Source organism: Mustela lutreola, chromosome 18, assembly GCF_030435805.1.
Source record: "Mustela lutreola isolate mMusLut2 chromosome 18, mMusLut2.pri, whole genome shotgun sequence".
Lineage (NCBI taxonomy): Eukaryota > Metazoa > Chordata > Mammalia > Carnivora > Mustelidae > Mustela > Mustela lutreola.
This window is the reverse complement of record NC_081307.1, coordinates 23532696-23560669: the sequence shown is the minus strand read 5'-3', so window position 1 is coordinate 23560669 and position 27974 is coordinate 23532696. Positions and strand designations below refer to the sequence as shown.

The 27974-nt window shown below is 41.7% G+C and overlaps 1 protein-coding gene across 6 annotated transcripts in view; it reads left to right on the top strand.

Moving 5' to 3' along the window:
- TRMT9B (tRNA methyltransferase 9B (putative)) overlaps nucleotides 1-27708 on the top strand; it is a 62012-nt gene extending 34304 nt beyond the window's left edge. For 5 of the 6 annotated variants that reach the window (XM_059155898.1, XM_059155896.1, XM_059155897.1 and 2 more), the window contains 3 exons: nucleotides 6225-6379; nucleotides 14334-14507; nucleotides 19951-27708. In XM_059155898.1, the coding sequence (XP_059011881.1) occupies nucleotides 6226-6379; nucleotides 14334-14507; nucleotides 19951-20981 (1359 nt within the window). In that variant the 5' untranslated portion in view covers nucleotide 6225 and the 3' untranslated portion in view covers nucleotides 20982-27708. The remainder of the gene's footprint in view (nucleotides 1-6224; nucleotides 6380-14333; nucleotides 14508-19950) is intronic. The other variant, XM_059155901.1, reaches the window with a different exon arrangement.
- The last annotated feature ends 266 nt before the right edge of the window (nucleotides 27709-27974 follow it).

Sequence of the window (27974 nt, the reverse complement as noted above, 5' to 3'; positions counted from 1 at the left end):
AGATTTTATTCATGTATTTATTTGAGAGAATGAGAGAGAGAGTAGTGTGAGTGGTGGGGTGAGGGACAGGAGGGGCAGAAGGAGAGAGAGAATCTTAAGCAGGCTCTATACTCAGCACAGAGCCCTGATGCAGGGCTCGATCTCATGACCCTGAGATCATGACCTGAGCCAAAACCAAGAGTCAGACACTTAACAGACTGAGCCACCCAGGTGCCCTGTGATGTCTTAATTTTAATAGTCCAATTTATTTATTTTCCCTTTTATGGTTAGTTCTTTCTAGGACCTGTTCGAGAAATCTTAACCTACCTCAAGGCCAAATAGAAGCTCTCTTTTTCCTCTAAAAGCTCTATTGTTTTACCTCACAGCAAAAGGGTGTAATTCAGAAATGTCACCAGTAGATATCTGCAGACAGAATTAAATAAGAAAACAAATGAGTATGTTTTCCATTGAGCCAGAACATGAAGGACTGATCAGAGAGAAAATAATTGTGTAGAAAGAAACTCCCATCACAAACAAAAGACAAATCCCTTCTGGTGACTGGGCTGTGAGCTTAGAACCTCTTCTCCCCATCTCTGAGCTCCCTTCTAGGAGTGGTTACTATAGGAACTATCCTGGGAATATGCGGCTATGGTGACCTCTCCCTGGGGACAAGGAGACACTCAAGGGGACAAAACAAGGCCTCTAAGAGTCCTCTTTGCTCTCTGTGGGTCAAGTGCAGTGTCTCATCTCCTTGATAAGCTACTAAGAAAATATTTTCTCAGAAGGCCTTTTCAGGTCCTCTGAATGTTTCTACTATTTATATATGCATGTGATAGGCATAGTTTTACAATGGTCATTAAGAGCAGTCCATTTTTTGGCACCCACTTCAAATCTCAAAGTTACATTTGAAATTGTGGATGTTGGACATGTCTCAATGTGCACCATCTCTCCTTGTTTCTTTGCCCAGGAACATGGCATTAAGAAAGACTGCAGGCTAGTGGTGCTTGGGTGGCTCAGTGGGTTAAAGCCTCTGCCTTCAGCTCAGGTCACGATCCTGGGATCAAGCCCCACATCAGGCTCTCTGCTTAGCAGGAGCCTGCTTCCCTTCCTCTCTCTCTGCCTACCTGTCTGCCTACTTGTGATCTCTGTCTGTCAAATAAATAAAAATCTTAAAAAAAAAAAAAAAAAAAAGAAAGACTGCAGGCTTACAGATGAGCATAAGGAAACTTTATGGGTGATGGCTACATTCATTATAGTAATTGTCTTGTGGTTCCCCATGTGCATATGCAGAAAACTTAGGAAACGGCACACATTAAATATGTGCAGTTTGTTATACTTCAATTTTACCTAAACTGTTAACAATAAAATAATTTTAAAATATTGTTAATTTTCCTGGATTTTCATTTTTCAATTTATTCATTAAACATGGTTAGTGCTGTTATGTTTAAGACTAATGCTAGATACCATGGGCTGACCAAAGATGCATATTTAATGTTGTTTCCTAAGCAATCAGAAACTGTCAGGAATTAAGTAGATTAAGTAGAATTACTTAAGTAATTGCTTAAGTCATTATAATACTTTGTAGACTATGAAACATTTCAGGTCCTATGGAATTTAGGGAGGAAGGAAGTTACATTTATGTGAGAAGTCTGATGAAAACCACAGGCAAAAGTTGCTCTGTCGCTCACAACATCAAGTTTTAAAAGGCAGGATACAATACTGAATTCCGTTTTCTCCCAGTTTTGTTACATCTGTAGTAAAAAGAAAATGTCAATTTTATGAAGAAAAAAAAAAGACATACCTCATAGAATATGACTGATAGGTTTTACTTTTTCATTACCTATTCAACATTTCTTAGGTGAGCTGTTTATTCCCTTTTTTTTTTTTTTTTTTGGCTCAAAAATATGCAGTGTGTCAATCAAGAACAGTTGCCTTGGGGACCTACGTGGCTTTTTCCATGATTTTGCAGAGACATGGAAAATGGTGCTGGAGCTACACGCTGGTCCTAAAGCTTCTGCCCAGACCCAATCCACATTTTGTTTTGTTTTGTTTTGTTTTTGTTTGTTTGTTTTCGTGTTCATATTTAATGGCCAACATCCAGGCTTTCCCAGAATGAAGTTGGGTGGAGAAGTGTTTTCTTAATCACATGCCCAGAACAAGACAACCAAATATTTGAGACTTCTTAATGATGACCCTGTTGCTAGAAAAAATCGCCGAGATCCTTGTTTTTGTTCCTCTCTCCATGGGAAACACATCAGGCCACTGACCTCTTTTGTTAGTTTCCTATCACTCTCTTGCCTCTCCCATTTTCCAAGGAATACAGGCTAGACACAGAACAAAAACCAAAGCTCTTAGTGTAAGAAGTAAGGCTGGGTTAGAGAGGACGCTTGTCGTGGTCAGGTCAGAAACCAACAAGTGTGAGTGCAAAGGGGAACTGATGGACTCCAAGGTGAGGAAGATAAGGAGCAGCCCCCAAAGTCTCAGCCAAAGTCTCAGGTTGTAGAACCGGGACTTTACACGCGCCATGTTTCCCTTTCCTCTCTGTGTTTGTCTCTCATCCGTTTGCTTTGCCTGACTTCATTCTCTTTCACCTAAAGTCAGCTCTTCTCCGCATGGGGGAAATGTAGCCACAGGCAGCCTGACCGTCACATCTCTCTAGCTCTGGGATGCCAGACACAAGGCCACTGGTTTTGTTTTGTTTTGATTTATTTTTTAATGTATTTATTTTAAGAGGGAGGGAGAGAGTGTGTGTGAGAGTGGGAGTGGGTCAGGGAGGTGCAGAGGGACAGGGAGAATCTTTAGAAGACTCCATGTTGGGGGCTCGATGCCCTGGCCCTGAGATTTGAACCTGAGCTGAAATCAAGAGTTGGACACTTCAGTGACCAAGCCAACCAGGTGTCCCAAAGCCACTGGTTCTTTAGCTCCACCTGGAGATCACTCCAGGAAGGCCTCTAATTGGCCCGCCTTGTATCACCTGCCCACCTTGGACCAATGATTGTGTCCAGGGATACGATACCATGATCGGCCAGGCCTGGGTCACATGTCCATCCAGGCAGGACAAGACAAAAATGATCAGAATGAGGGGACTTCTGAACGTGGTTGGACAGATACAAATAATAGCTACTCTAATCTCCTTAGAATTAGATACGCCAAGGGCAGTCTTTTAAAACTGTAAATATTGTAAATCCAATCATGTTACCCACCCCCAACCCATCCACCAACGAGAACTTTCTACTTCCCGTGGCACTTAAAGTAAGACCCAAATCAGTTCTTTGAATTTTCAGTGGTCCTGAATTTTCAGACTTCCTCTGTCTTCTCCTTACCTTTCAAATTATTTTGCCTTCTCTTCTGACTCACCAGCAAGGCATCAGTTAGCGACAAGGGCCTAGAGTTTTACAGCACACAGGTTAAGGAGCCTGGCTCAGCGAAACTGAAACCATCTCCCTAGCTTCCCCTTGAACCACGTGTTTTAGTACTAATCTCACTCACTTAATCACATTACCTCATTCGCAAGGATTTGCAAGGAATTCTCCTCTATGTATAAAATCCACATGAAAAATATTACAGGAAATTTAAATCCAGTGTTAAAAAAATGTCATATGGGAGAGAGCCCCGACTCTACAAATCAGTTTCACAGTCAGGTCTTTACTCTGCAGTATATAATCTTAACTGTAAAATACAGTAAAAACAAAATGGATTTCTGTTGTTCACACACTTTAAAATAGCTCTTTGTTTACCGTAGAGGCTAAGCAATTTGGGAGAAGACTTAGAGGAAAGTCTCCAAAGGGTGCTGTTCAGATACTACAAATTCTGAACTTATAGCTGCAGCCTATTGAAGATAATCGAGTTTATGTTGTTTGCCACTTAACGTGTGCAAATACAAGAAAGCTAAATGTATTTGTTCTGGGGTTCCTCAAAATAGCCTTGCTTGATTTGATTCCTCCAGGGGAAAAATGTTAAAGAGACTTAAGTTTATGGAGATTTTGATTAAAAAGAAAGGCACTCGGTGTTTGGGTCTTTCTGCTGTGGAGGCAGTTATAGACAGCCGTATGTTTACTTTGTAAATTGCAGTTGAGGGAGCAACATAAGCTGTTTCCAGTTTGGGTGGAAGTTGTGTCAGGCCTCACAGATGAGATGTGTACTCTTGTTAGGAGTTTGCCAGATTTTTTGCAGGGGCTGTGGGCAGGTCCATGGTAATTAAGGAGAGCCTACTGCTAATTTATTTTCTTAAGAGTAAATCCTGAACTGCTCCTCCTTGCAAGAGAAAGAATGATGGAATTAGAATATCATCATTTGGTGATGACTGTAGTACTAACTGTTTTGGGCAAGAATCACGGAGGGATAGGATGCTAAAATTAGCTGACGAGACTCTGAGAAACAGGATATTTATGTAGTCTCAAAGCATCTCTCCACAAGATATTTCTTAAATGCAAGGGGGAGTAAGAAGGGAAAGGCACTTTGTAGTTCCTAATGAGGCAGCATCTTACTGAAGAGCTTCCTACTTTCCAGGGTGGGGGTGGTGAGCGGATGGAGGGTGGGGAGAGGCACACAGGGGCTGTCTGCAGACTATGCCCTTCTCCTGTGGCTCTCTCATCTGCCAGCTTGTGAATGGAAAGTCCCTCTCTTCCCACACCCCCCAGGGTGACTCCCTCTTCTCGAAAAGCCAGTGCCACCTTCTGTACTCAGGATTAAATTCTTTTCTGGTTATGTTTGTTGGTTCGTTTATTGATGGTCTGCTGTGTGCCAGCTCCAGGGGATTCAACTTTAAATAAGACAAGCCCTTGATCTCTAGGATCTTCCTGCCACCGCTAGAGGAAAATACCAAATAAACTATTGTAGCCCTTTGGATCTGTTAAGGTATGCATGAGATGCACAGGAGTATACAAGGGGCAGTAGGGCCCTTAAATGATTGAAAATACTTTGGGGGCACCTGGGTGGCTCATTGGATTAAGCCTCTGCCTTCAGCTTGGGTCATGATCTCAGGGTCCTGGGATTGAGCCCCGCATCAGGCCTTCTGCTCGGCGGGGAGTCTGCTCCCCCCATACCCCCGCCTGCCTCTCTGCCTACTTATGATCTCTCTCTGTCAAATAAATAAATAAAATCCTTTTTAAAAATTAAAAATGGAGCACTGGGTGTGGTGCATAAATAATGAATTCTGGAACACTGAAATTTTTTAAAAATTAAAAAAAAAAAACTGTAATATTGATTGGTAAAAAGCCACACCCTGGACCCCTGGCCACTTCCCTGGGATACTCCACTGACAGGCCTCAAGAGAATAATTAAAAAGATTAAACCCCAAACAGCAGAGGCCTCTAAGAATACTTTTACATTTTCCCACTCCTTTCTGATTGCCCAATCCTGCATGAGAGGTCAAACAAGGCTTTCTGGAAGAGGCAATGTGTGTTTTGAGAATGAACAGAAGTTAGCCAGGTAAAGCACAGCGTCTGTTCAGGCCCCCGGATCCGGGAGAGAACATGTCACACGGGAGAGACCAGGGTTCACTGAATGGAACAGCTCATCAGTGGGGGGAACGGTGAGAAATGGCTTCAAGAGTTAAGTTAAGGCCAGATCAGAAAGAGCCTTGTCCACCCTTCTGAGACACCTGAACTTGATTGGACAAGCTAGAAAATGCCTCTGAAAATGAGAAGCAACACAATTCGATTTCTGTTTCAGAAAACCAGTTGTGGCGTAAGTGAAGGAAAGGGATTGAAGGGGAATAAAACAAACAAACAAAAACCCTGTTAACAGACTGTGGAAGTAATTCAGGCAGGAGATGAGCACCTTGTCTAAAGCAGAATCAGTACGGAAATAGAGAAATAGTTGCAATCCAAAAACATTAAAAAGGTAGAATCGATAGGGCTTTGTAATTGGATTGGAGTGAAGAGCTACCTGTTATAAAACTTTAAAACATATTTAGCATTAGACAGAATGATTCCATCCAGAGAGAATGTTTTGGTAAGCCTTTTATCTGTGCTTCCAAAATGAAGAATTGATCTTGCGCAGAAAGTTACGGTGACTGGCTCATTTACACACCATTATTTTTCGAAGATCTGCAGATAATAACTGTGCATTTGCTAGTCTTTGGACAATTATGGTGGGTTTACGGTGCAGGTTTTGTCCTCTGCAGTGTACAAGAGAGTGTAAGGACAGTACAACCTCAACGCTTGTAGGTTTCCAACTTTAGGAAATGCACATCCCCATCAGCTGTCTCTGACCTGCATTTCTTGGGCTGGTCCCACTCCCAGGATGGATCATGAGGCTGCCCAGCTGGAGAAGCAGCACGTGCATGATGTGTATGAGAGCACCGCACCTTACTTCGGTGACCTGCAGAGCAAAGCTTGGCCTCGTGTCCGCCAGTTCCTCCAGGAGCAGAAGCCCGGCAGCCTCATCGCTGACATAGGTAATCCGGGCTTGTGCTGTGTGGTTGGAAATATAGTCTATTGTACCTTTCCTTTTCAGATGCGTTTTACACTTCTGGTCTAACCAGAAGCCTGAAAGTGCATGCTTGGCCTGCCAGTACCTAGACTAGTCAACCTTATAGCAGAAATTCATCAAGTCAGGAAGTAGGAAACTTTCTGGTATCTACATTTACACAATGGCGACCTTTTCAAGAGCCTCTGTGCACATCTTCCCATGAAACTGACCTGGCATTGAATGAATAAATCATCACTGAAATGACTGCGGGCGAAACTGACCATTTAAAATTTGGAAACATTCACATTTGTAAATAACATTTGGTGGCTCACCTTTATGGGCTCTCGTGTCTTCTACAGAAGAGCCAGAATCGTGGGATGACACAAGAGGTCCCCTAACCTCTTCTTAGTCTCATAGATCCTTTCCCTTAATGCTTCTGTAGGTCTTTCCTTATTAGAGCCTATCTTTAATTAGATCATAGCTTCATAATCACAGATTTGTCTGGAGGACTTTGGCTCAGTACCTTTCTGAATCAAGGAGTGGTAAGCCACAATCCAGTAGATCTAAGAGTAAGCTGTGAGAAATGCTTAGGATTCCAACTGAAGGCACAGCCACCCAAAACTGCTTTCCAGCAACTGCGTACACCCTGTGCCCAGGAGAGTCCTAAATCTGCAGTTACCAATCCCATCTGATTTGACCTTTACTCTAAACATTTACTCTAAATATTAGTAAGAGAAACAGATGTGTGCCCATGGCTTTTAGCAAACTAAAGATGGTACGAGTAGGGGGAGATCCGGGAAAGGGGAACAGGTCATGTAGAAAGAGAGAGACTTTGAAAACTGTTTCTATCATGTCAACTTTTTATTTTTATTTTTTATTTTTTATAAACATATATTTTTATCCCCAGGGGTACAGGTCTGTGAATCGCCAGGTTTACACACTTCACAGCACTCACCAAAGCACATACCCTCCCCAATGTCCATAACTCCACCCCCTTTCTGCCAACCCCCCTCCCCCCAGCAACCCTCAGTTTGTTTTGTCAGATTAAGAGTCACTTATGGTTTGTCTCCCTCCCAATCCCATCTTGTTTCATTGATTCTTCTCCTACCCACTTAAGCCCCCATGTTGCATCACCACTTCCTCATGTCAACTTTTAAAAATTAACTGTGGTTTCAGAAGAACAGTGAACTTGGAGCTCTTACCACCCACAAGGTCAGCAAAGTGCCAGAATCTTAAAATCAGTTAGGAGGAAAAGGAGCCATTCCATAAGTAGCTTTGAGACAACAGTATAATTACATGCTTTCTCATGCCTTACCCCCCAAAATCCAAATGAAGCAAAGATTTAAGTATGAGAAAACAAAATCGTTATAGGACTAGATGACTGACTAGATCATTTTTAAAAATATCCTCAGAGGCAAAAACCCCTTCTTTGTGTAACACCAAGGAAAGTCAGAAATCATAGAAGACAATTGTCATTATTCATAGTCCCTAGGTTAAGTTGATAAAATTGCCATGAACGTTAACTTCATGAATTCTGAATTACTGTCCCTAGAGCAAATGCAGGCTCAGGTTCCTGTGAGTCTCTGGTCACAGCATTCTTGTCAATGATCAACACCTATCCTTGTTTCATGCTTCTGTCTACTTAAAGACACACCATGACTATATAGTATGATCTTTAACACTGAATTCAAGGCCAACACACCAGAACTCATGCCTGAACAGAGTTTCCAGAGCACACATATCTTGTCCATTAAGCTTGTCATCACCATCCTGGGCTTAGGAACCCCTCGCAGCGCTTGAGCCCTATACCCAGGGACCATCCAAAACCATGACGTCACTAACACAAAGCACAAAAATGCAAAAACTGTGGCACTAAATAGACTACATAGAGGGTCCTTGTTGATAGGATGAGAACCGAAATAAGACATGAGTCAGGCACCTCAGGCAACTCGGATTTTTCCAGACTGGTTGCTGCTGTGTCAACAGGTTTGTCGGTTAACCACTGCCCAAGTGTTTGAGCATTGACGTGGGCGGGGGGTGGGGGGGTGGGGTGGCCATAGACTTTATCAAGTAGGTGAATATGCAAATATGGAAACTGTGAGTGATCGACTGTATCGATATCTTTGACTGTATGAAAAGTTATAAATTCTACAAGGCAAAAATCTAGACAAATATATAAATGAAACAAAAATTTAAAATATCTGCAACTTATCTGATAGAAAATTAGATAACTTTCTTAATCTACAGACATTCTTCAAAGTCAATATGAAAGAATAGGACCAAAATTTCCAAAAAAAAGAAAGGATAAGAACAAACAATTCAAAAAAGGAGGCATACCGATCGCTTAAGATTGTTTTGCTAGGTGATGACCTTACGTGGCTCAATAACAAAGGTACCAAAGGGTATTCAGTGAAAACTATGCCATCCCAGTCCTACGGCACCAAGGAACCCATGCCAGTAGCAATTAGCTTCTTGTATGATCCTGAGACATTTAAGTAGAAGCATTTACATAGGTGTACCTATGGGTGAATTTTCCTTGATTACACAGATGGTGGTCTGTAATATAAACTGTTATACACGTAGCTTTTGTTTCCTCTCATATATTGTGGAGATCACTCCATGTTTGTATTTCTAGAGCTGTCTCCTATTAAAACCTGCATAGCAGCCTCTGATCACAGCACCGTGTTAACCAACCTATGTTGTCTGCTCTACTGTGCTACTGCAAATTATGGTGCAAATAATATTCCTTAGATGCCCCGGTGCAACTCTATAATAATATCTAGGAAATATTTCTTTACCCATTTGTATCTTTCGAATTTTGTGCTTTTACTTTTTTTTTTAATGCTCAATAAACAAAGTCTACTACTTTGATTACATAATGATGGGGGCATTGTTTTGTTTTGTTTTTTCTTTTTTAAAGATCTTATTTACTTTTGGGCACCTGGGTGGCTCAGTGGGATAAGCCTCTGCTTTTGGCTCAGGTCATGATCTCAGGGTCCTGGGATCGAGCCCCCCGTCAGGCTCTCTGCTCGGCAGGGGGCCTGCTTCCTCCTCTCTCTATGCCTGCCTCTCTGCCTACTCTCTGTCAAATAAATAAATAAAATCTTTAAAAAATAATAAAATAAAGATCTTATTTACTTTAGATCGAGAGAGACATTTTCTAGGGAGAAAGAGATTGAGAGCTGGGAGAGGGACAGAGAGAGAATTCTAAGCAGACTCCAGCATGGAGCCCAATGTGGGGCTCGATCCCAGGATCCTGAGATCATGACCTGAGCTGAAACCAAGAGTCAGATGCTTAACTGACTGAGCCATCCATGTTTCTCAAAAGATAGATTTTAAAATAAAAGTGAAGGGACTCCTGGGTGGCTCAGTGGGTTAAGCAGCTGCCTTCGGCTCAGGTCATGATCCCAGGGTCCTGGGATGGAGTCCCACATCGGGTTCCTTGCTCGGCAGAGAGCCTGCTTCTCCCTCTGCCTGCCTCTCTGTCTGCCTGTGCTCGCTCGCTCTCTCTCCCTCTGTCTCTGACAAATAAATAAATAAAATCTTAAAAAAAATAAAATAAAATAAAAGTGAAGTTAAAGAACAAAATAAATGAAAAGAAAAGAAAGGAGACCAAGGAGATTAGAAGAAAGGAAGATCGGACCAGGACACCTGGGTGGCTCAGTTGGTCCAGGCCATGATCCCAGGGTCATGGGATCCAGTCCCACATTGAGCTCCTTGCCTGCTTCTCCCTCTGCCTGCTGCTCCCCCTGCTTGTGCACTCGCTCGCTCTCTCTCTCTCTCATTCTCCTTCTCTGACAAATAAATAAATAAAATTAAAAAAAAAAAAAAAAGAAAGAAAGAAAAGAAAGTAAGATAATAGGACTATCCCCAAAAGGAAATGTTTTTTCTTTCCAGGTTTTCCACCTCACTAAAATCAATTGTTTGTTATGCTGGTAACTTGACCGGTCATTAGATTAGCAATTTATACTTAATTACTAGTAAAACTGTGCATAAGTAATAAACATCTGGAGGTAATCGGGTTCCAGTTGCCTATGCAGTAATATCCTAGGCTGTTTTCTCTATTTAGGTGGTGCAACTTTCAGTTGACTAAAATTTTATTAACCTCTTCTCCCGATTCCCCAGCGGAGCTGATTTGCCGAGATGTGGGGGAAGGGTTCCTGATGCAACCAAGTCTTCAGGGCAGGTATCAGGAATTAAGGAAGCAGGAACTGGAGTCTAAGTGAAAAGAAATTCGATGATTCAAAGACAGCAGAAATCCCAAGTCTCTCAGGAAATGCTAGAATCTGTGCAGTTGTGGCAATGCCATTACCTAAAATGAGCTAGTCACTAAGGACATTAGATGGGCCATGGAGGGTGTTCTGGGGTGAGAGTTTTATTTAGATTAGTTTAGAAAGCAGGAATAAGACCGGAGCCTGATTCTTTTTGAGAAGGTTACTTTTTTACCTGACATCAGAGACAAATGTCTGTCCCACTAGTATTGAATAGTATTGCCTTTGGGGGTACTTAATAAAAATGGACTTTCCAATAATTAAGATTCCCTTTACCGTTTGGCTGTATGTTCTCATTCCCAGTCTCTGTGATCAAATTTGATTTGTTAAGTCATTCTCTATTTGCCATTCCTTCATTGAGTCAATGAAAATGTAGACCCTCTGATTTGTGGCCAGAAACTGAATATGCCTACAGAATAAAACATATCCCTTCTTCTCTGGTTTTAAGAAATGTATAAAATGGGGGCCCCTGGGTGGCTCAGTGGGTTAAAGCCTCTGCCTTCGGCTCAGGTCATGATCCCAGGGTCCTGGGATTGAGCCCTGCATCGGGCTCTCTGCTTAGGGAGGCTGCTTCCTCCTCTCTCTCTGCCTGCCTGTCTGCCTACTTTTGATCTCTGTCAAGAAAATAAATAAAAATCTTTTTTTAAAAAAAGTAATGTATAAAATGGGAAATAAACAGACCATATATATATATATATACATATATATATATATATATATGTATATATATATATATATACACATATATATATATATATGTATTTTCTTCTCTTTCCCATGGGAAAATAGAATCCTCTTTCACATGATAATCTTAGCAAAAAAAAAAAAAAAAAAAAAGCCTCTTAATTTAAAAAATGTTGTTGTTCCTACAAGCTTGAGAGGAAACATTCAGATTAGTTATTTCTAGCAAACACTTGTGCACCATGCGTTGAAACATTTTGTGCAACTGGGGCAAGTATCTGTTTTCTACTCTACGTGTGGTGCAGAATGGAAAAAAAGAGGGAATGCAAGCCTGCAAACACTTTCTGTTAGCTCGCTTCAATACCACGGAAGGTTGTCCTTTCAGGAGACTTTGTAAAGCAGCATGAGCGTTGCGCACTGGACCTTGCCGCAGTATCAGAAATGTTCTGATGTGCTTCTTGCACATTCAAGATAATGGGGTCACTAGGCTTGGCAGTATTCCCCATCTCATTAGGATAAAATCTTCCCCACTCTGGCATCGCAGTGTATGCAGCTGGAAAATAAATATTGGCATCATATTTGGGAAATCCGCCACCGTCCGTAAGGCTGAGTGCCATCGGAAATGAATCTGCAACTGGGATATGCCTGGGTGGCTCAGTTGGTTAAGCATCTGCCTTTGGCTCAGGTCGCAATCCCAGAGTCCTGGGATCGAGTTCTGCATCAGGCTTCCTGCTCAGCAGGGAGTCTGCTTCTCTCTCTCCCTCTGCTGCTCCCCTGCTTGTGCTCTCTCTCTCTCTCTGACAAATAAAATCTTAAAAAATAAATCAGTAAATATGGGATAAATCAAGGGTGCCATGGGACCTGGAAGCCTTTCAGGGGATGCTGAGATTTGAAAAGGCCCAAGTGGGTTCAGTACTGCCTGATGCCCTCGGAACACCTCCCTCTAGCCTGAATGGTCCACAAACCTATTTTTGTTTTGTTTTTTTAAATCCCAGCATCATTAATGGACAGTGTTATATTAGTTTCAGGTGCACAATGTAATGATTCAACTGTTCTATACACTGGTCAGTGCTCATCATTATACTTGGACTCTTAATCCCCTTCGTCAGTTTCACCCGTCCTCCCCCTCCGACCCCCCATAACCAGCAGTTTCTCAGGAACCTGTTCTTCCTTTGTGTCTCTGTAAGTCTCCATTTTTCTAAACATATCCCCTGAGCCAATTAAATTGAAAAAGCAAATGGATTTGCAAGACTATTTTTCTTCAGCTATGACCATTATCTTTGAAATACTCAGGCTGCCATTTTAAAATATTGTGTGATTCCTATTTTCCCCATACCTCCCTTCAAATATTGGTTACTTTTTCTCATAACCATTCTTGGGAGCAGTGGCTATGAGATCTAAACTATTTCCAAGACCCCAATCGTTACACTGAAATAATCACATTGGGAATCTTATTTTTTATTCACAGGATCACCACTGTCTCACCTGCATTGGTGAACTTTAATTATGCTTTTAGTGTCTCATATAATTTTGAATGCCCTATTAAGAGGGAGTTATTAGAGCATTGTGACGTATTTCAGAAGCAGTTAACTAAACATCCTTGAAGAGTGGTAGATTTTTTTTCAGGGAGAAAAATCTAGAGCTAATTCCAGTAGGCACGAATATCAGCTCTAATGATATCTTTAAATATTTCTGGAAGAGGAATTAGCTGCTATGTCTGTGCAAATATACTAAGTATCAGATCCTAGAAGGCTTTGTTTCAAGATGATTGCTCACTCCTAGTACTTCCTCCTCATTGTAGTATCAGATCTGATTGGTCTAGATAAATATTGAATTATTTGGGTCTCTGCCACCAGAAAATGAATGTTAAAAATGGTCTAAGAAGAAAGTAGTCCTAAGAGTTGCATACTGAGTCAATAGAGATCGTTTAAAACCTAGAACTGAGGGACACCTGGGTGGCTCAGTTGGTTAAGCAGCTGCCTTCGGTTCAGGTCATGATCCCAGGGTCCTGGGATCGAGTCCCACATTGGGCTCCTTGCTCGGCAGGGAGCCTGCTTCTCCCTCTGCCTCTGCCTGCCATTCTGTCTGCCTGTGCTGGCTCGCTCTCCCTCTCTCTCTCTGACAAATAAATAAATAAAATCTTAAAAAAAAAAAAAAACACCTAGAATTGACATTAGATCAGATGAAAAGATATTGAAATCCCTTTCCATTCAAATTCAGCATTTTTGAAAAGCATGTTTTATTGTATAAATTCTTTTATTTATAGCCAATGAAAAAAGGCTCAGCAGTAGTTTGTTTTACACAGAAAGCACGTGGTAAGAATGTCTGGGGAGAGGAGCACCTCGCGTGGCTCAGCGAGTTAAGCCACCCAAGCTGACCAAGCTCACCACCTGAGCTTTGGCTCAGGTCGTGATCCCAGGGTCCTAGGATTGAACCCCACCGTGGGGCTCTCTGCTCAATGGGGAACCTGCTTCTCCCTCTCCCTTTGCCTGCAGCTCCGTCTGCTTGTGCTCTTTCTCTCTCAATTTGTCAAATAAATAAACAAAATCTTTTTTAAAATGTCTGGAGAGATAATATGAGGATAAACACCATCACGTACAGACCTTTGCATAACAAAATATGTATGTGAAGGTAGCTTTTGTGCAGGACTGAGCCCCACTCCTGGGGTCCTAGCAACTCTCTTCTCCTGCTGTGAGCCAGCTAACAGTCTTTGGTTGTGCTAGCACACTAAACCCTACGGGCATGACCTCATTAAATGTTTGATAAATATCATTTTCTTTTTCCTGATTCCTCTCCCTCTTCTATTACAAATGAAAATCTGTAAGTGCCCTCTGAAGGTCTTTCTTTGGCTGTTGTGAGTACCTTCATGCTATGCTCTCATTGGTCTTGGTTTGTTAATACAAAGTTATTTCTCTTGCTTGTCGTAAGAAAAACTGAGTGTTCCACTTTCCAGAAAGGACGCACATAATGCAGGTTTTTCTCTTACAGGTTGTGGGACTGGAAAGTATCTTAAAGTGAACAGCCAGGTGTATGCCCTGGGCTGTGACTACTGTGGGCCATTGGTGGAGATCGCCCGGAGTAGAGGATGTGAAGTCATGGTATGTGACAACCTCCATCTCCCCTTCCGGGATCAGGGCTTGGATGCCATCATCTCCATAGGAGGTAAGGCAGCCTGGGCACAGACTCCCTCTTCACCTTGAGAATGACCTTACGTGGTGGAGGCCCTTCTGGCAACTCAACATGCATTCTTTGTCGCAATGTCTATGTGATTCATGTGATCAAATTTAAAAAAAAAATTCCGACTGGATTATTGGGCTAATCTCAAAGGTTCTTAATGGTGGTACACGGGATCGTATTAATGAGTCAAACTTTCAAACTGGTGTTGTGTTCTCTCCGATGACTCCTTCCCATTTCTTATACTTATGAGTAAGGAAGAATTAGGGGAATTTTGCTCATTGAAATATTTTGTACTTTGGTATACTGAAATGAAGCCAGATTTTTCCAACATGAAGTAGAACGTTAGAAGTCATAGTAGCAACTTTAGGTCACAAGTGTGTCCCTTATTAGTAGATGCTAGAAACTGATGCGCTGAAGGTCACCAGGCAGGATGTTTGGAGTAACCTACCGCTCACTGGGGCGGGGGCACTGGGGAAGATGGCCCCACCAGGTCCCAGATGGCATTGTTTTTATAATGCCTGTCAGCTCTCTTAATGCCAGATTGTTCAGAAGTCCAGGGAATGTGTTCCTATTTTCCCAGCAAGAGTGCCATACACACACACAGGACACAGATGAAAAGGAACAACAAAAGCCCGTGCTTGAAACATACACAGGTAAGGCTCATTTTACCCCGTGCACGTAATCCTGAAACCTAGTACGTTAGTCATATTTAAATACGCCAGGGAAACGTGCACCACTTTCTTTTTTGCCACGAGGACAATGTTTGTCCAAGCAAATCATTCGCTCCTATCCGCTTAGAAAATGAATCTGTTTGACTCTAACAAACTTCGTCAAAGCAAGGTGAGCCTACATAAAAGTGACCAGATTAAAAACTCATTGTCAGAGAAAAACACAGAGTAAGACTGCTCTCTCCTGAAGGAAATGAGGCCTCCATCTGTCTGACCTTAGATGGGGACTGTATCTCTGCTTAGCGTGGGAAGGCAGGCCTGGACGCCACAGCCCGGAATGTCCTTAGGACAGGCAGGAGACGGTTGCCATGGAAACCCGCTCTAGGACAGCCCTGCTTATTTGCTGTTGAAGCTGTGAAGTCCACTTGGGGCCTAAACATGAAGAGAACAGATTCCTGTTACACCAAGCAACTCATTACAATGTTTTGAATCGTGAGTGGAAAGAAAGTTTTGGGGTTGTTGGTCATCTCACCTAAGGAACGAGAAATCGTGGAAGGTCAGAGAAGTATATTCTCCACTCTTTTTGTTTGTTGGCATTAGTTGGAGAGTCTGTGAGGCTCCCTGCATCCAGGCTGTGCAACTGAGGCACAGGTGCGGGTGGGGGGGTGGGGGTTACTGCCCAGCTTTCCTGCGTCCAGGAAATGCTCCGTGCACACAGTTAAGCCTTTCTCAGCTCTCAACAGAAGTCTCACCCCTTGTCTGCAGGAGAAACGCAGCACACCTGGTTGCCATCTTCTGAAGAAAAATGCTTCCTTGGGTGGAAACACACCGTGTATTTTAGGAACTGTAACTATAACGTGACGCGTCATTCTCAGCTGGGTTTCACTTTTAGAACCATATTATGAAACACTTTGATAGTTTGTCTCTCTTACGTCCATATATATTAACTTCCCTGTTTAGAATTCTGTATGTTGGCACTTTTTGCTAATCTTCTGAAGAAATATATATTTTTTGCTTTTTGATGTCTCTTAATAATAATAATTTGAAAGGTAAGCATCATACCTAATGATACGTTCATTGTGTTTTATTGGCAGATTGCAAAAAGAAACACTCTTTCCACTTACTTTTAGAACAGCTTGACAAGTCTATGAAAATTTAGTGATATATTAAAACAGGGCCAATCAGCCATTTACTCTAGGTCAGTGGTTCTCAACTTGGGGTGATGTTGCCCCTTCCAGCCTTAGGGGGACACCTGTCCACGTCTGGAGACATTTTCAGCTGGCTCAGTTGGTTGTGTGTGTATGTACGACCTGCTGCCTGCTAGTGGGTGGTCTCCTACAACAAAGAATTATGTAGCCCGAAATGTCAGGAGTGCTGAGATTGGAACGCCCTGCTTTATGCTAAACCTCTCGATTCTGAATGCTTCTCCACAGAGAGATGAGACCTGTACACTTGAAAGCTACATAACAATATGTCATAAAATATCAGTATATAACAGGACTTTAAAGACGATCTTGTGTAACTTCCCATTTAGTTCTAGAATCTAGTAATTGAATTCAACTTGCCTATTTTCTGGGGTCTCAGCAGGAACACATTGCTATGGGATCCCTATATTGTGCTCTTTTTGCCTTTAAGTTGTGATTATGATTTTTACAATAAAGGGGGACTTTTTTTTAATCCGTTAAAGATTCAGTATAGTTTCCTGAGATAATTCATGTAAATGTATCTTCACGTCCATTTTGGCTACGTTTATAATGTTTTAAAATAGAATATACATATGTGCATATATAATACATTTTTAATATAATGAAGTTGTAAACTTCAGTTATAAACTTTTCCCCAAAATTTGGCCTAATGGTTACTTAGTATTACATCTTAAATATAAACATAAAACAATATAGGAGGGCCTGGCCTCATAGCAGGTTCCCTGCTCAGTGGTGAGTCTGCTTGTCCTTCTTTCTTTCCCTTGCTAGTATTCTCTCTCTCTCTCAAATAAATAAATAAAATCTTTAAAAAAACTAAAAACAACAATCTAAAATATTGAGATATTTCCTGGGTGATATTATGCTATTAAAAATGAGTCATCATAGGACGCCTGGGTGGTTCAGTTGGTTAAGCAACTGCCTTCGGTTCATGTCATGATCCCAGGGTCGTGGGATCAAGTCCTGCATCAGGCTCCCTGCTTAGTGGGGAGCCTGCTCCTCCCTCTGCCTGCGGCTCTCTCTCTCTCTCTGTGGCAAATAAATACATCTTTGAACAAAATATTTTTAAAAAATGAATCATCACAGAACAAATGTTTAAAAAAAATACATAAAGCCCTGCTTTATGCTAAACCTATCCTCCTTTAAAAGGACTTCTTTGGACGACGCCCTGAATCCTGAAATGTTGAAGACTGCTGTCTGAATCTGCTTAAAGAGATTATTATATTAAAGTAGTCCAGTTTTAAAGATGATTTTTTTCTTTTGGGGCCCCCAAAAGGAAAATGTCAACTCTCATTATTCATAGTAATTTTATTCTGTTAAGTCTCTGTGAATATTTCATAGTGAATACGGAGCCACGGCTCCCAGGGGAACTACCGGACTAAGTTCCCGTGAGCCTCTGGTGGTAGCATTTTTGTCAACTGATTAATAAACAGCCTTGTTTTACTTGTGCCTCTGTTTAAAGACAACTTATTTTTAAAATATTTTCTGTATTTTTTTAATTTCCATGTATTTTTTATCCCAGAGAGTGAGCAAGCGGTGGGTAGGGGGGCGCAGAGGGAGAGGGAGAGTCCCAGGCAAACTCCGCGCTGGCGTAGAGCCTTGAGGCAGGGCTCCATGCCACAATCCCAAGACCATGACCCGAACAGAAATCAGGAGTCAGATGCTCAACCGACTGAGCCACCCAGGTGCCCCCAGAGAAAACTCATTTAATTTGAGCTCATGCCAACAGCCCGAACAAAGCTTCTATAACCCCTCTATTTTCTCTCTGAGACATATCCCCGCCTTCTCATGCACTATGCTCAGGGATCATTTTAAGCAGCAAAATCACACACAAAATGCACAAAATGCAAAAAACATGGCACTAAATAGATCATGAAAGGACACGCATTGACAGGAGGCAAGCCGGAACAAGGAAGCAGGGGTCACCTGGTTTGATCTCAGCTGGGAAGGTACACGCTGGAGTTTTTTGTCACCGTGGGCATGTCAGCAATACTTGGGGGGTTTCAAGTATATTTTGGCAAGTAGCAAAATTTGCAAATACAGGGGTGCCTGGATGGCTCAGTGGTTTAAGCCTCTGCCTTCAGCTCAGGTCATGATCTCAGGGTCCTGGGATCGAGCCCCACATCGGGCTCTCTGCTCAGCGGGGAGCCTGCTTCCCCCTCTCTCTCTGCCTGCCTCTCTGTCTACTTGTGATCTCTGTCTATCAAATAAATAAATAAAAATCTTTAAAAAAATTAAAATAAAAAAATAAAAAAAATTTGCAAATACAGACTTCACAGATCACGAGGACTGACCATCTTTAGAAGATACACCCACAGAAGTTCTCCAGTGAATTAGGCGCAAGTCATGGGAGATATGAACAACCATGAATAGTCCTAGATATGAACATTAGCATCATCTTAAGTCTTGGTCGCCCTGACCTCTGTGCCTCCTTTTAGCTTAGTGACCAAGACTCTGTCTCTAGAAATATAATCTTTCAAATGATCCATTATGAACGGCTCTGTGGGGACGGGAGTAGGGGATGGATATTTGCTCTCTCTGTGGCAAGTAAACTAGAGATTTAAAACCACCACTAGCACCTGGATTATGCTGAGGGTTTTAGGAGCTGTCCTAGCCTCCCCTCCATCTCTCCTCTCCCTCACTACTCATACCTGTGTAGTAGTGTCCAGACTCCCCTTAGAACCAACTTCCTACCTGAGACATGGGATGGGCCATACCCCTGCATGTGGAAAACGATCTGATTGTTTCTCTTGACATGGTACCGTGATCGAACTCCTCTTGGAACTAATAGACTGGTGCTTTCCACGGATTATTTGATTAAAATATGCCTAATAACACACTTAAAGCTGGATAAAGGCAGTCCTATTTGAATCTTACTTTAACTTTGCAGGGATTGGAAGCAAAACAATGACATAGGTGTTGATTTTTGTTAAACACATACACAACCAATTTATATCAATTTTTTAAAAATTATAAGCATTTATTTGGATTTGGGCTTGGCTGGCTTATCTTCACATTATCTAAATAGAAAAACAACCTTTAACATTCTTCTCCACTTCTATTTGCTTTATTAATTTTATTAACATTGATTAGTGGTATTAACCTTTTGGTGCTTTAGAAGTACCAATCATTCATGAAAGCAAAGAATTATTTCATAGTTCTTTCACTAGGAAATACTTACCTAACGTAGTGCTCCCATGAAAATTTCATTAATTCACACCAATTATCCTAGTTAACAAATTTCGTAGGATTTTGGAACTAGCAGGATTTGGAATAGACATATTATTTAAATGTCTTATTATCGGCAAAGAAACCTGAAATCCATAGAAGTTAAATAATTGCCCCAGATTGTCTAAAAAGTACAGGAGCCAGAGATAAAAATTACGTCTCCCCTAAACCAAGGCTGTGCTGTTCCTACCATCTGTCCTGCCACATAGGAAATGAGGAGGTTTTCCTGCATGTTGAAATTGCATCATGATCATACAGAAAATACTAGTATCTGAATGCGTTGGTTTACTTATGTGTATACACACTGAGATCTAGTTTCTTCTTTTTCAGTCATACATCATTTTTCTACAAAACAAAGAAGAATCAGAGCAATAAAAGAAATGGCCAGGGTCTTAGTTCCTGGAGGCCAGCTGATGATTTACGTGTGGGCCATGGAACAAAAGAACAGGCACTTTGAGAAGCAAGATGTGCTCGTTCCGTGGAACAGGGCCTTATGCTCGCGGCTTCTCTCAGACCCCAGCCAGCCGGGGAGAAAGCCATGTGCACATCCGGAAAGAAGCCATCCCTACCATCCTCCGTGCTCGGTCTGTAGCTGTTCTGTTTGTTTTAAAGAGCAGGGTCATTCACAGCGATCCCACAGCATGGACTACGAGCCCCTGATGGCTGGAACGTGTTGTGCAGATATTTCTAAGGAAGGGGAGGAAGAAAATGGATTCTCTAACATGTTAGGAAAATCTTTTCGCTCCTGGTTTTTCTCTAGGTCTTTGGATGAATCAACTCTGAGGAAGCAAATTGAAAGAGTGAGACCCTTGAAAAATACAGAAGGTTGGGCCAATAGCACTGTATCCATCCAGCCTTCCAGACACTCCAGTTTAGACTTAGGACACCAAGAACCCCTTTCAACAAGAGAGCAAAGTTTAGATGAAGACGTGTTTGTGGAAGCGTCTCAGAAACAACTGGAGTGGCCGAGAGCACCAGCCGCAAGGAAACATCTACGTAGGGACCAACAAGGAGAAGTGAGGAGAAATGGAGATGGGAATTTTCTGGAAGGCGCCAATACAAGTGAGAACAGCGTGAATGAGGATGATACGGAGGAAGGTCACCCTTCTGCTGGTAAAACCCTGAGAAGGATTTCTGCACTTGACTCCACAGATTCCAACTCGGAGGAGACAATTCCTGTTGAAGAACAACAGCCCGGTATTTTGGATTCTAGAGCCTTTATGCGGTACTACCACGTGTTTCGAGAAGGCGAGCTCTATGGCCTGCTGAAGGAGCACGTGGCGGAGCTGCATGTTCTGAGCTCAGGGAATGATCATGGCAACTGGTGTGTCATTGCCGAGAAGAAGGACAACTGTGACTGACTGGGTCATTTTAGACAATTCCTCCAAAAGGTGAACCATGTTCTTTTCACTGGGTTTGGTTTGGTTACCTGAATTTGTGTCCAATTTTGTTATTTTTAATCCATTTATGCTTTGGTTTGTAGAGATGATGAATCGGTCATCTAGTAAGTTTCTGGATGAACAGAGAGCCTGGCACGTAAAGCATTTGACAAAGGGTATTTGTAAATTATTAATATAAGAGAACTAAAGGAGTAATAGGAAATGAACATCAGTACAGATGGGATCTCCTTTTCCCTGCAAGGTGAAATTTTTATGATGATACATGTATGTCATTTGTCAGTATTAGATGCTGATTTTAACAGGTTCCGTTGTTGACTTTTTGTTACTATTGAAGTTGAGTCAATGTAAAATGTTATATTGATTTCAGGTGTACAGCATAGTGATTTGACAATTCCATACAAGATTCCATTTTCATTTTTATAATGAAGGGGGTGGGTGAGTTCTGCTTCTCAGATTACACTGTAGATCCAAATGCAAGATAACAGGGAAACTGTTCCACTGTGCAGATGTAAACTGAATCACGTGATACATTAATCTGTTGCCGAGGCCTTGCTCTTACTTCAAGTCCTTCAAAAAGTGAGAGATGGTGGACAGAGATAAGAGGTGTCACAAGGACTTTTCTGAATGATAAGCAGACTTACTTCCAAATGTATAAACAACAATGTTTTCAATGTTGCAAGGAAGGCTTTTAAAAGCACTAGGGGTGTGTAGAGAGTGGTGGGTATAGGTACTAGGCACGTGGCAAGTTCCCCGGGTGGTATTTTCATGACCTCATTGAAAGCAGGAATGTCTGGTTAAGATAAGACCAAGACTGACTAATGAGGAGTTTTCATCTAGAGTGATGCTTTTCTGATGAACTGAAGCGGTTTTTAGGAACTGAGAATCTGGTTGAAGCACCATTTGATTTTGGTTCTCATTATAAATACACTGTTAAAGGGCAAGATATCTGTCCTTGATAGAGGATCTATTTTTGGATTGTTTTTTAAAAAAAATCTGGGCATTCATCTTATTGGAAGCGACATTTTATTCGTTATGTTAGGGATTTAGGCAGAATTAAGTCCTATTCAAGGTTGAATTTCTGCCACTTTGAAGGCAAATGGATAGACTGGGTGTCATATGGTCACTGCATCTGTTTCGAGTACCCACTGGTCTGTTTAAATCTACGTCATGGGTCAGGAGACAGATATAATTGGGAATCAACATTTGACGGAAGTCTTTTTAATTTATGGACCACTATAATCCTAGACAAAAATCCAATTCTTGTTTTGTATAAAATTTTCATTTGTTTTGCATTCTTTTTCCCTTCTATGATTGTGCTCTATCTTAAGATAATGCTGCTATGTTCAGAGAAACCTAAAGGATTATTTTTAATGCTTATCTGGAAATGACTGATGTGTATTTCTCTTTTGGCTTCCAAATGAGATCCAACATCATCTGTTGCATGGGTGAGGTTGTCTGATGGACAATTTGTGAGATATAGGATTTATAGTGTTTGGTGCACAGTTTGCATTAGAGGGACAATGAAAACAGACCCAGAAATGGAATATAAATTAAAGATTAATTTAGTGTCTTCCGTTTCTTATTTTAAATTTCAGATAGCTAACATACAGTGCAGTATTCGTTTCTGGAGAATTCAGTGATTCATCACCTACGTACAACACCCAGAACTCATCACAACACAGGCCCTCCATAACTCCCAAGCCCATCTCCGCAGCCCACGTCCCTCTATCAACCCTCAGTTTGTTCTCTATCATTAATAGCTCTGACAGTTTGTTTTCCTCTCCTTTTCCCCCCTCTTCCCATATGTTCATCTGTTTATTTTCTTAAATTCCACATATGACTGAGATCATATGGTATTTGTCTTTGTTTGACTTATTTCACTTCGCGTGATACACTTTAGTTCCATCCTTGTCCTTGCAAATGGCAAGACTTCATTCTTTCTGATGGCTGCGTAATATTCCATTGTGTGTGTGTTGTATTTTTATATATTTTATATATATATGTGTACATCCTTTAAATACCGCATTTTTTTTTTTTACCTATTTATTGGTCGATGGGCACTTGGATGCTCTCCATAGTTTGGCTATTGTTGATAATGTTGCTGTAAATATTGGGGTGAATGTACCCCTTTGAATCTGTAGTTTTGTAGCCTTTGGGTAAATACCTAGTTGGGCAATTGTTGGATCATAGGGTTCTATTGTTTAAAGTTAAGACACTAAACAAGAGTATAAGTGGATTCCTTGGTAGAAAGAAAATACTCTCGGAGTTGGAGAAGTTCTTACAGTTAAGTCTTGAAGGCCTTTTTGTTCTGAGTGGGTTTTTCCTCCCCTTGAAGCTTGTTGTCACATGTATGTTTAATGCCAACCTTGCTGCTAGAAATCTGCTTGAAGTCATCTCTTTCTGGGGGGAGCGTACCAGTTACGCAGAACCCCACCTATTAGGCTGCATCGGAACAGCCGTGCCCTCACCTGTGTGAGTGACCTCCTACGTACACATCCTACTTTATATAAGATGATTCCTAGAATGGTTCTTGAGAAAAACTGGCACATAATTTTGAAGGGCTGTAAATAAGAAGCCACCAATAATAGCAACCTTTTTCTCTTCATCTGCTGAGCACAATAATTCTCTGGATCCAGACATTTTTCTGTGTCTGAATATTGAACACTCCATGGTTGATACCCTCTCTTTGGTGTATTCACAGGGAAAGCGCTCTTAACTCTGACTTCCAACTCTGGAGATTATATATATGTATGTCATCAAAGAGCCAAGCTGATGTAAATATCTTAATCTTTTAAAAACCTTGCTGATGTTGTCCTCAAAAGGAAATACAAATCATAAGCAATTTTAAGTGCACACAGCTTACTTATGATTATTCAGTCTGCCTTAACTTGCTTAGCTATAGATTTTGCTGCTCTGAAGTAATGTGAAAACTTGGACTCCATTATGAGTACTGGATCAAAGAATGTCTTCCCTGTTCCTTCTCTGTTCCTTGCTGGAATCCCTGCTCAGTCCCACTGCCTGAAGAAGCAGAAAGTGTTTGGGAGATTACCCAAAAGGTCTTCCTTGAAAGCCTTTGCTGGCTGGGGCTCCTGGGTGGCTCAGTCTGTTAAGGGGCTGACTCTTGATTTCAGCTGAGGTCATGATCTCAGGGTCCTGAGATTGAGCCCTGCCTCGGGATCCACACTCAGTGGGAAGTCTGCTTGAGGATTCTCTCTCTCCCTCTCCTTCTGCCTCACTCATGCACTCACTCTCTCTCTCTTCCCAAATAAATCAATCTTAAGAAAAAAAAAAAAAAAAAAAAAAGCCCTTACTGGCTTACTGATGCCTCACTGGCCTATTTAAGGATGACACACAGTCCAATGATTTGGGGTAAACTGCATTAACATGTGGGAAATGACGCAATCAGAGTAACATCACAGTGGCAGCTATGCACCTGATCTATTTAAACTATGATTTTTTAAATTGTCACTAAGGTGACGGAGTGACACTAGTGTGTCATGTTACTAACAAACCATGTAACAACTGTCTCAGATTATCACGTCGATCTGGTCCTCCTCTCTTGCCACACTGCCTGATACAGGATGCTGTAGGATTCTTGCTTCCAGTTGCCCTTCTACATTCTTCCAAATTCTAGAAGTCAAGAATTCCTCAATGTTTTAACTGATCCTCAGTTGAATGGGCAAACATTGGAGGTAATCCAGAGAGAAAGTGATCCAAATCCAGATCACCCAGGAACATAAATGTAATTGTATATTCAAAGCCACACAAAAAATAAGCACTGCTGAATTTTTTATAAAACTAAATGGGTTTGGAGGCAGACAGAGGGGCTAACCCAAGAGTTATGGAACTTGGTCACTTGGTTGGGGAAGGTACTCCGTAAAACAGAGCTCAGTTTGGGAGGGGAGGAGGAAACAGGGTCTAACCACTAGCCAAGTGGCTGCGGCCTAGGGTTGGGGGGAAATAGGGCAGGCCTGAGATCTTCCCTGCTATTATGTAGAAAATATGAATGAATAAGAGCAGCTAACTTCCCTTGATATCTAACCGGAATTATTCGAGCTCTAATGCTCGTCACAGCCCTCTGGGATATAAATATACTTACTGTTTTGTAAGAAAGAAATGAATTAAATTGCCTAATATCATACACAGCATATATCCCCCATGTCGTAAGCAACAAGGTTGAGATTCAAGTGCAGCAGGATGGAGGCAGGCGGCTCCCGCCTCTGTTCTCAACCGCAATACAGAATGGTCCCCCAGTCACGGTGCCGGGCAGAGGACACGAGCCTTTCAAGGTAAGAGGGATCATCCCCTCTACAAACGAACATCAGCAAAGTTAAGCAAAGATGTCACAGTTACACAATAACTGGATAGTAATCCTTGACATCTTTTACACCTGTTTTTTCCTCACTTGTAACCCTGTTTCTATTTGACGTTAATCAGAAAAGTAGTCTTTGTCACAAAATGCTCCGTGATCACGTCTCTTCCCAACTCTGCAACCCTTGAAATACTGTATTATTGTGTTTCCTTCTTAAGGATGAGAAAACCGAGGGCTATTCATTTTACTTGGTGACGGAAGCCCACTCTATGTATAGATCCTAGATACACAGGATAGGAGGCCATGAACATCAGGTGTGTCGCATATACGCAGAATATGAAAATTAAGTGACCCGAAGGAGCCAAGGCAGAACAGTTTCATTTTCGTTGTATATCTACCACCTCGTTGTACTTGAAGTAATACAGAAAACTCCCTCTTGGAGAACCCCCATGCGTATTAGCCTATGGAAGGTCTACCCTAAAATAAGTTTGACTTAATGCAATGGAGCTTGCCTTCGACACACAGCATTCTCTAGCACAAGCCTTCTGACGAGCATATTTAAGAAAATAAAGCGTCCAACGGAATGGAAGGTAGACCCCCCCTCGGGTGGCACTCAGGCTCTTCATAAATTGGTAATTATTTTTCAGGCTCATCTCCTGCGACTGCACCCAAATTTTTTTTTTTCCTGTTCTGCAATCTGCTGTTTTAAACAACGCTTTTTATTAGAAATTGCACAGTGACAAGCAATTATCACATCCCCTAGATATAAACTTGGACTTCGAATGCCATAATTGTAATCCTTCTCCCAAGAAAAAAGCGTGGCGCAGGCTGCATTCCGCCAATTCCAAGGGTGTATGAGGTAAGTGTTACCACACCCCCATCCAGCAGATGGAAAAACCATGGGAGTGAAGAGCGTTACACAGACTTTCCTAGAGCCTCAACCAAGACTGCTCCCCCTCCTCTTTTCCCGGCCCCAACCCCAAATTATGATGATTGGTTTAATCGCGTAACCTCCATATTAATTGTCCTCAAAACAGGAGCAAGAATATCTCAAAAGAACTCTCGCCAACCAAGACCTGGGGTTGTAATACAAATGGAAAGCACAGAAAACACACAGAAACCTAAGAGCTAATCGCAGAGAAAATACTGTGATCTGTCCTATTTTTGCTTCCGCACGGGTCCCACAGGATGGGATGCAGCCGTAGGAACAAGAATCCTGTCACGTTCTGTCCCACTCCCATGAAGGCCTTCCTGAGGGGATGAGCCTCCAGAGACGTCCTCTCTGGAGGGGAGCGGCCTTAGCTGCTGGTGGGCCACCTGGGAGAAATGACGGTCACCCTGGATCCCTCCTTTGGCAAATAAGTATATCTATTTTGTCTCTTCAACTATAGCTGGGAAACATACAGCTTACTTCAATCCAATTAATTACCAATTAATCCATACAAAACAACATATTTTCTCTACACAGAACATTTGTTTTTCTCTGGATATGATCTCCTCAGGGAGAAGACCGTGGGTCACTATGATACATCTGTAGCCGGTGTAACTGAGGACCGAACTCCCTGTATAAGTTATATTCATATTTATACTCACTCTGCAGGGAATTTGGTTGAATGACAGGCATTTCTGTGTTGAGTGAATCATACCACTTCCATCGGATTTTCTGTTAATGTATGTGGAGGGACTTCATTAGGGAAGCGCTGGCAACTGGGAAGGGTCACAAATGTGGACCCTGGTGGAATTTCTGAGAAACTTTAAATATGTGTGAAAACTGTCCCGTTCTCCTTAGGTGTTCTCTTAAATACGTATTCTGTAAATATATGTATATATTTGTAAACATCATGTATTTGTCATGAGTGATCAAGAAAAAGTAGCCCTGTATACTTGTCAAAACATTAAATTACCAATTACCATAGAAATATACTTCATTAATAGATTTTTTTTTTGTTTCATGGAAATTAAAAAATAGTTGTTAATATGGTTGTGCTTCATCTGAGGTTGACATGTCTATTGGTATCAAAAGTGCAAAAACTTTTTCTACAGTATATACAGTTACTTCCACCTTCCCGAGAGGGAGCTAGCAATAGTCTTAAAAGCACAAATTGATGTAAGAGATCTTGACTGTTGTAATAATCTGACGATTTTTTATTTGCATTAACCAATCATGTTGAGGATCTTTTCGTAATTAGTATTATTTAAAATGGTGTAATTCCTATGCCCATCATATATCTTAGGCAGTTTGTTTAAATTGTGTGTAAGCGTACTTTTTAAAAAGTGTTACTAGGTGAACAACATTATGCCTTTTATCTCCACTCTGAGTGTGACAGGACAGATAAACCTCCCATCAGTTCAGACAGCCGCCTCTCCTGATCCTTCCTTTTAAGCTGAATAAAAATGTATTAGACCATCCAAAAGTGTGTGTGGAGATACGGTACCGCTATTGAAACACCATTTTTCATGTTCTTGGAACACAAGCACCTTTTGCGACCCATTGTATCAGCCGGTTGTCAGCTCCTTAGCAGAGTGGGGTGTGAAGGGACAGGGGGGTGGCGGTGTGAAGGAAGAGGCTGCGTGCCCAGGGCTCCTGTGGCCCAAATGCAGCCCAGCGGGAGTGTGTTCGGGCAGCAGCGGGTGCCCCATCC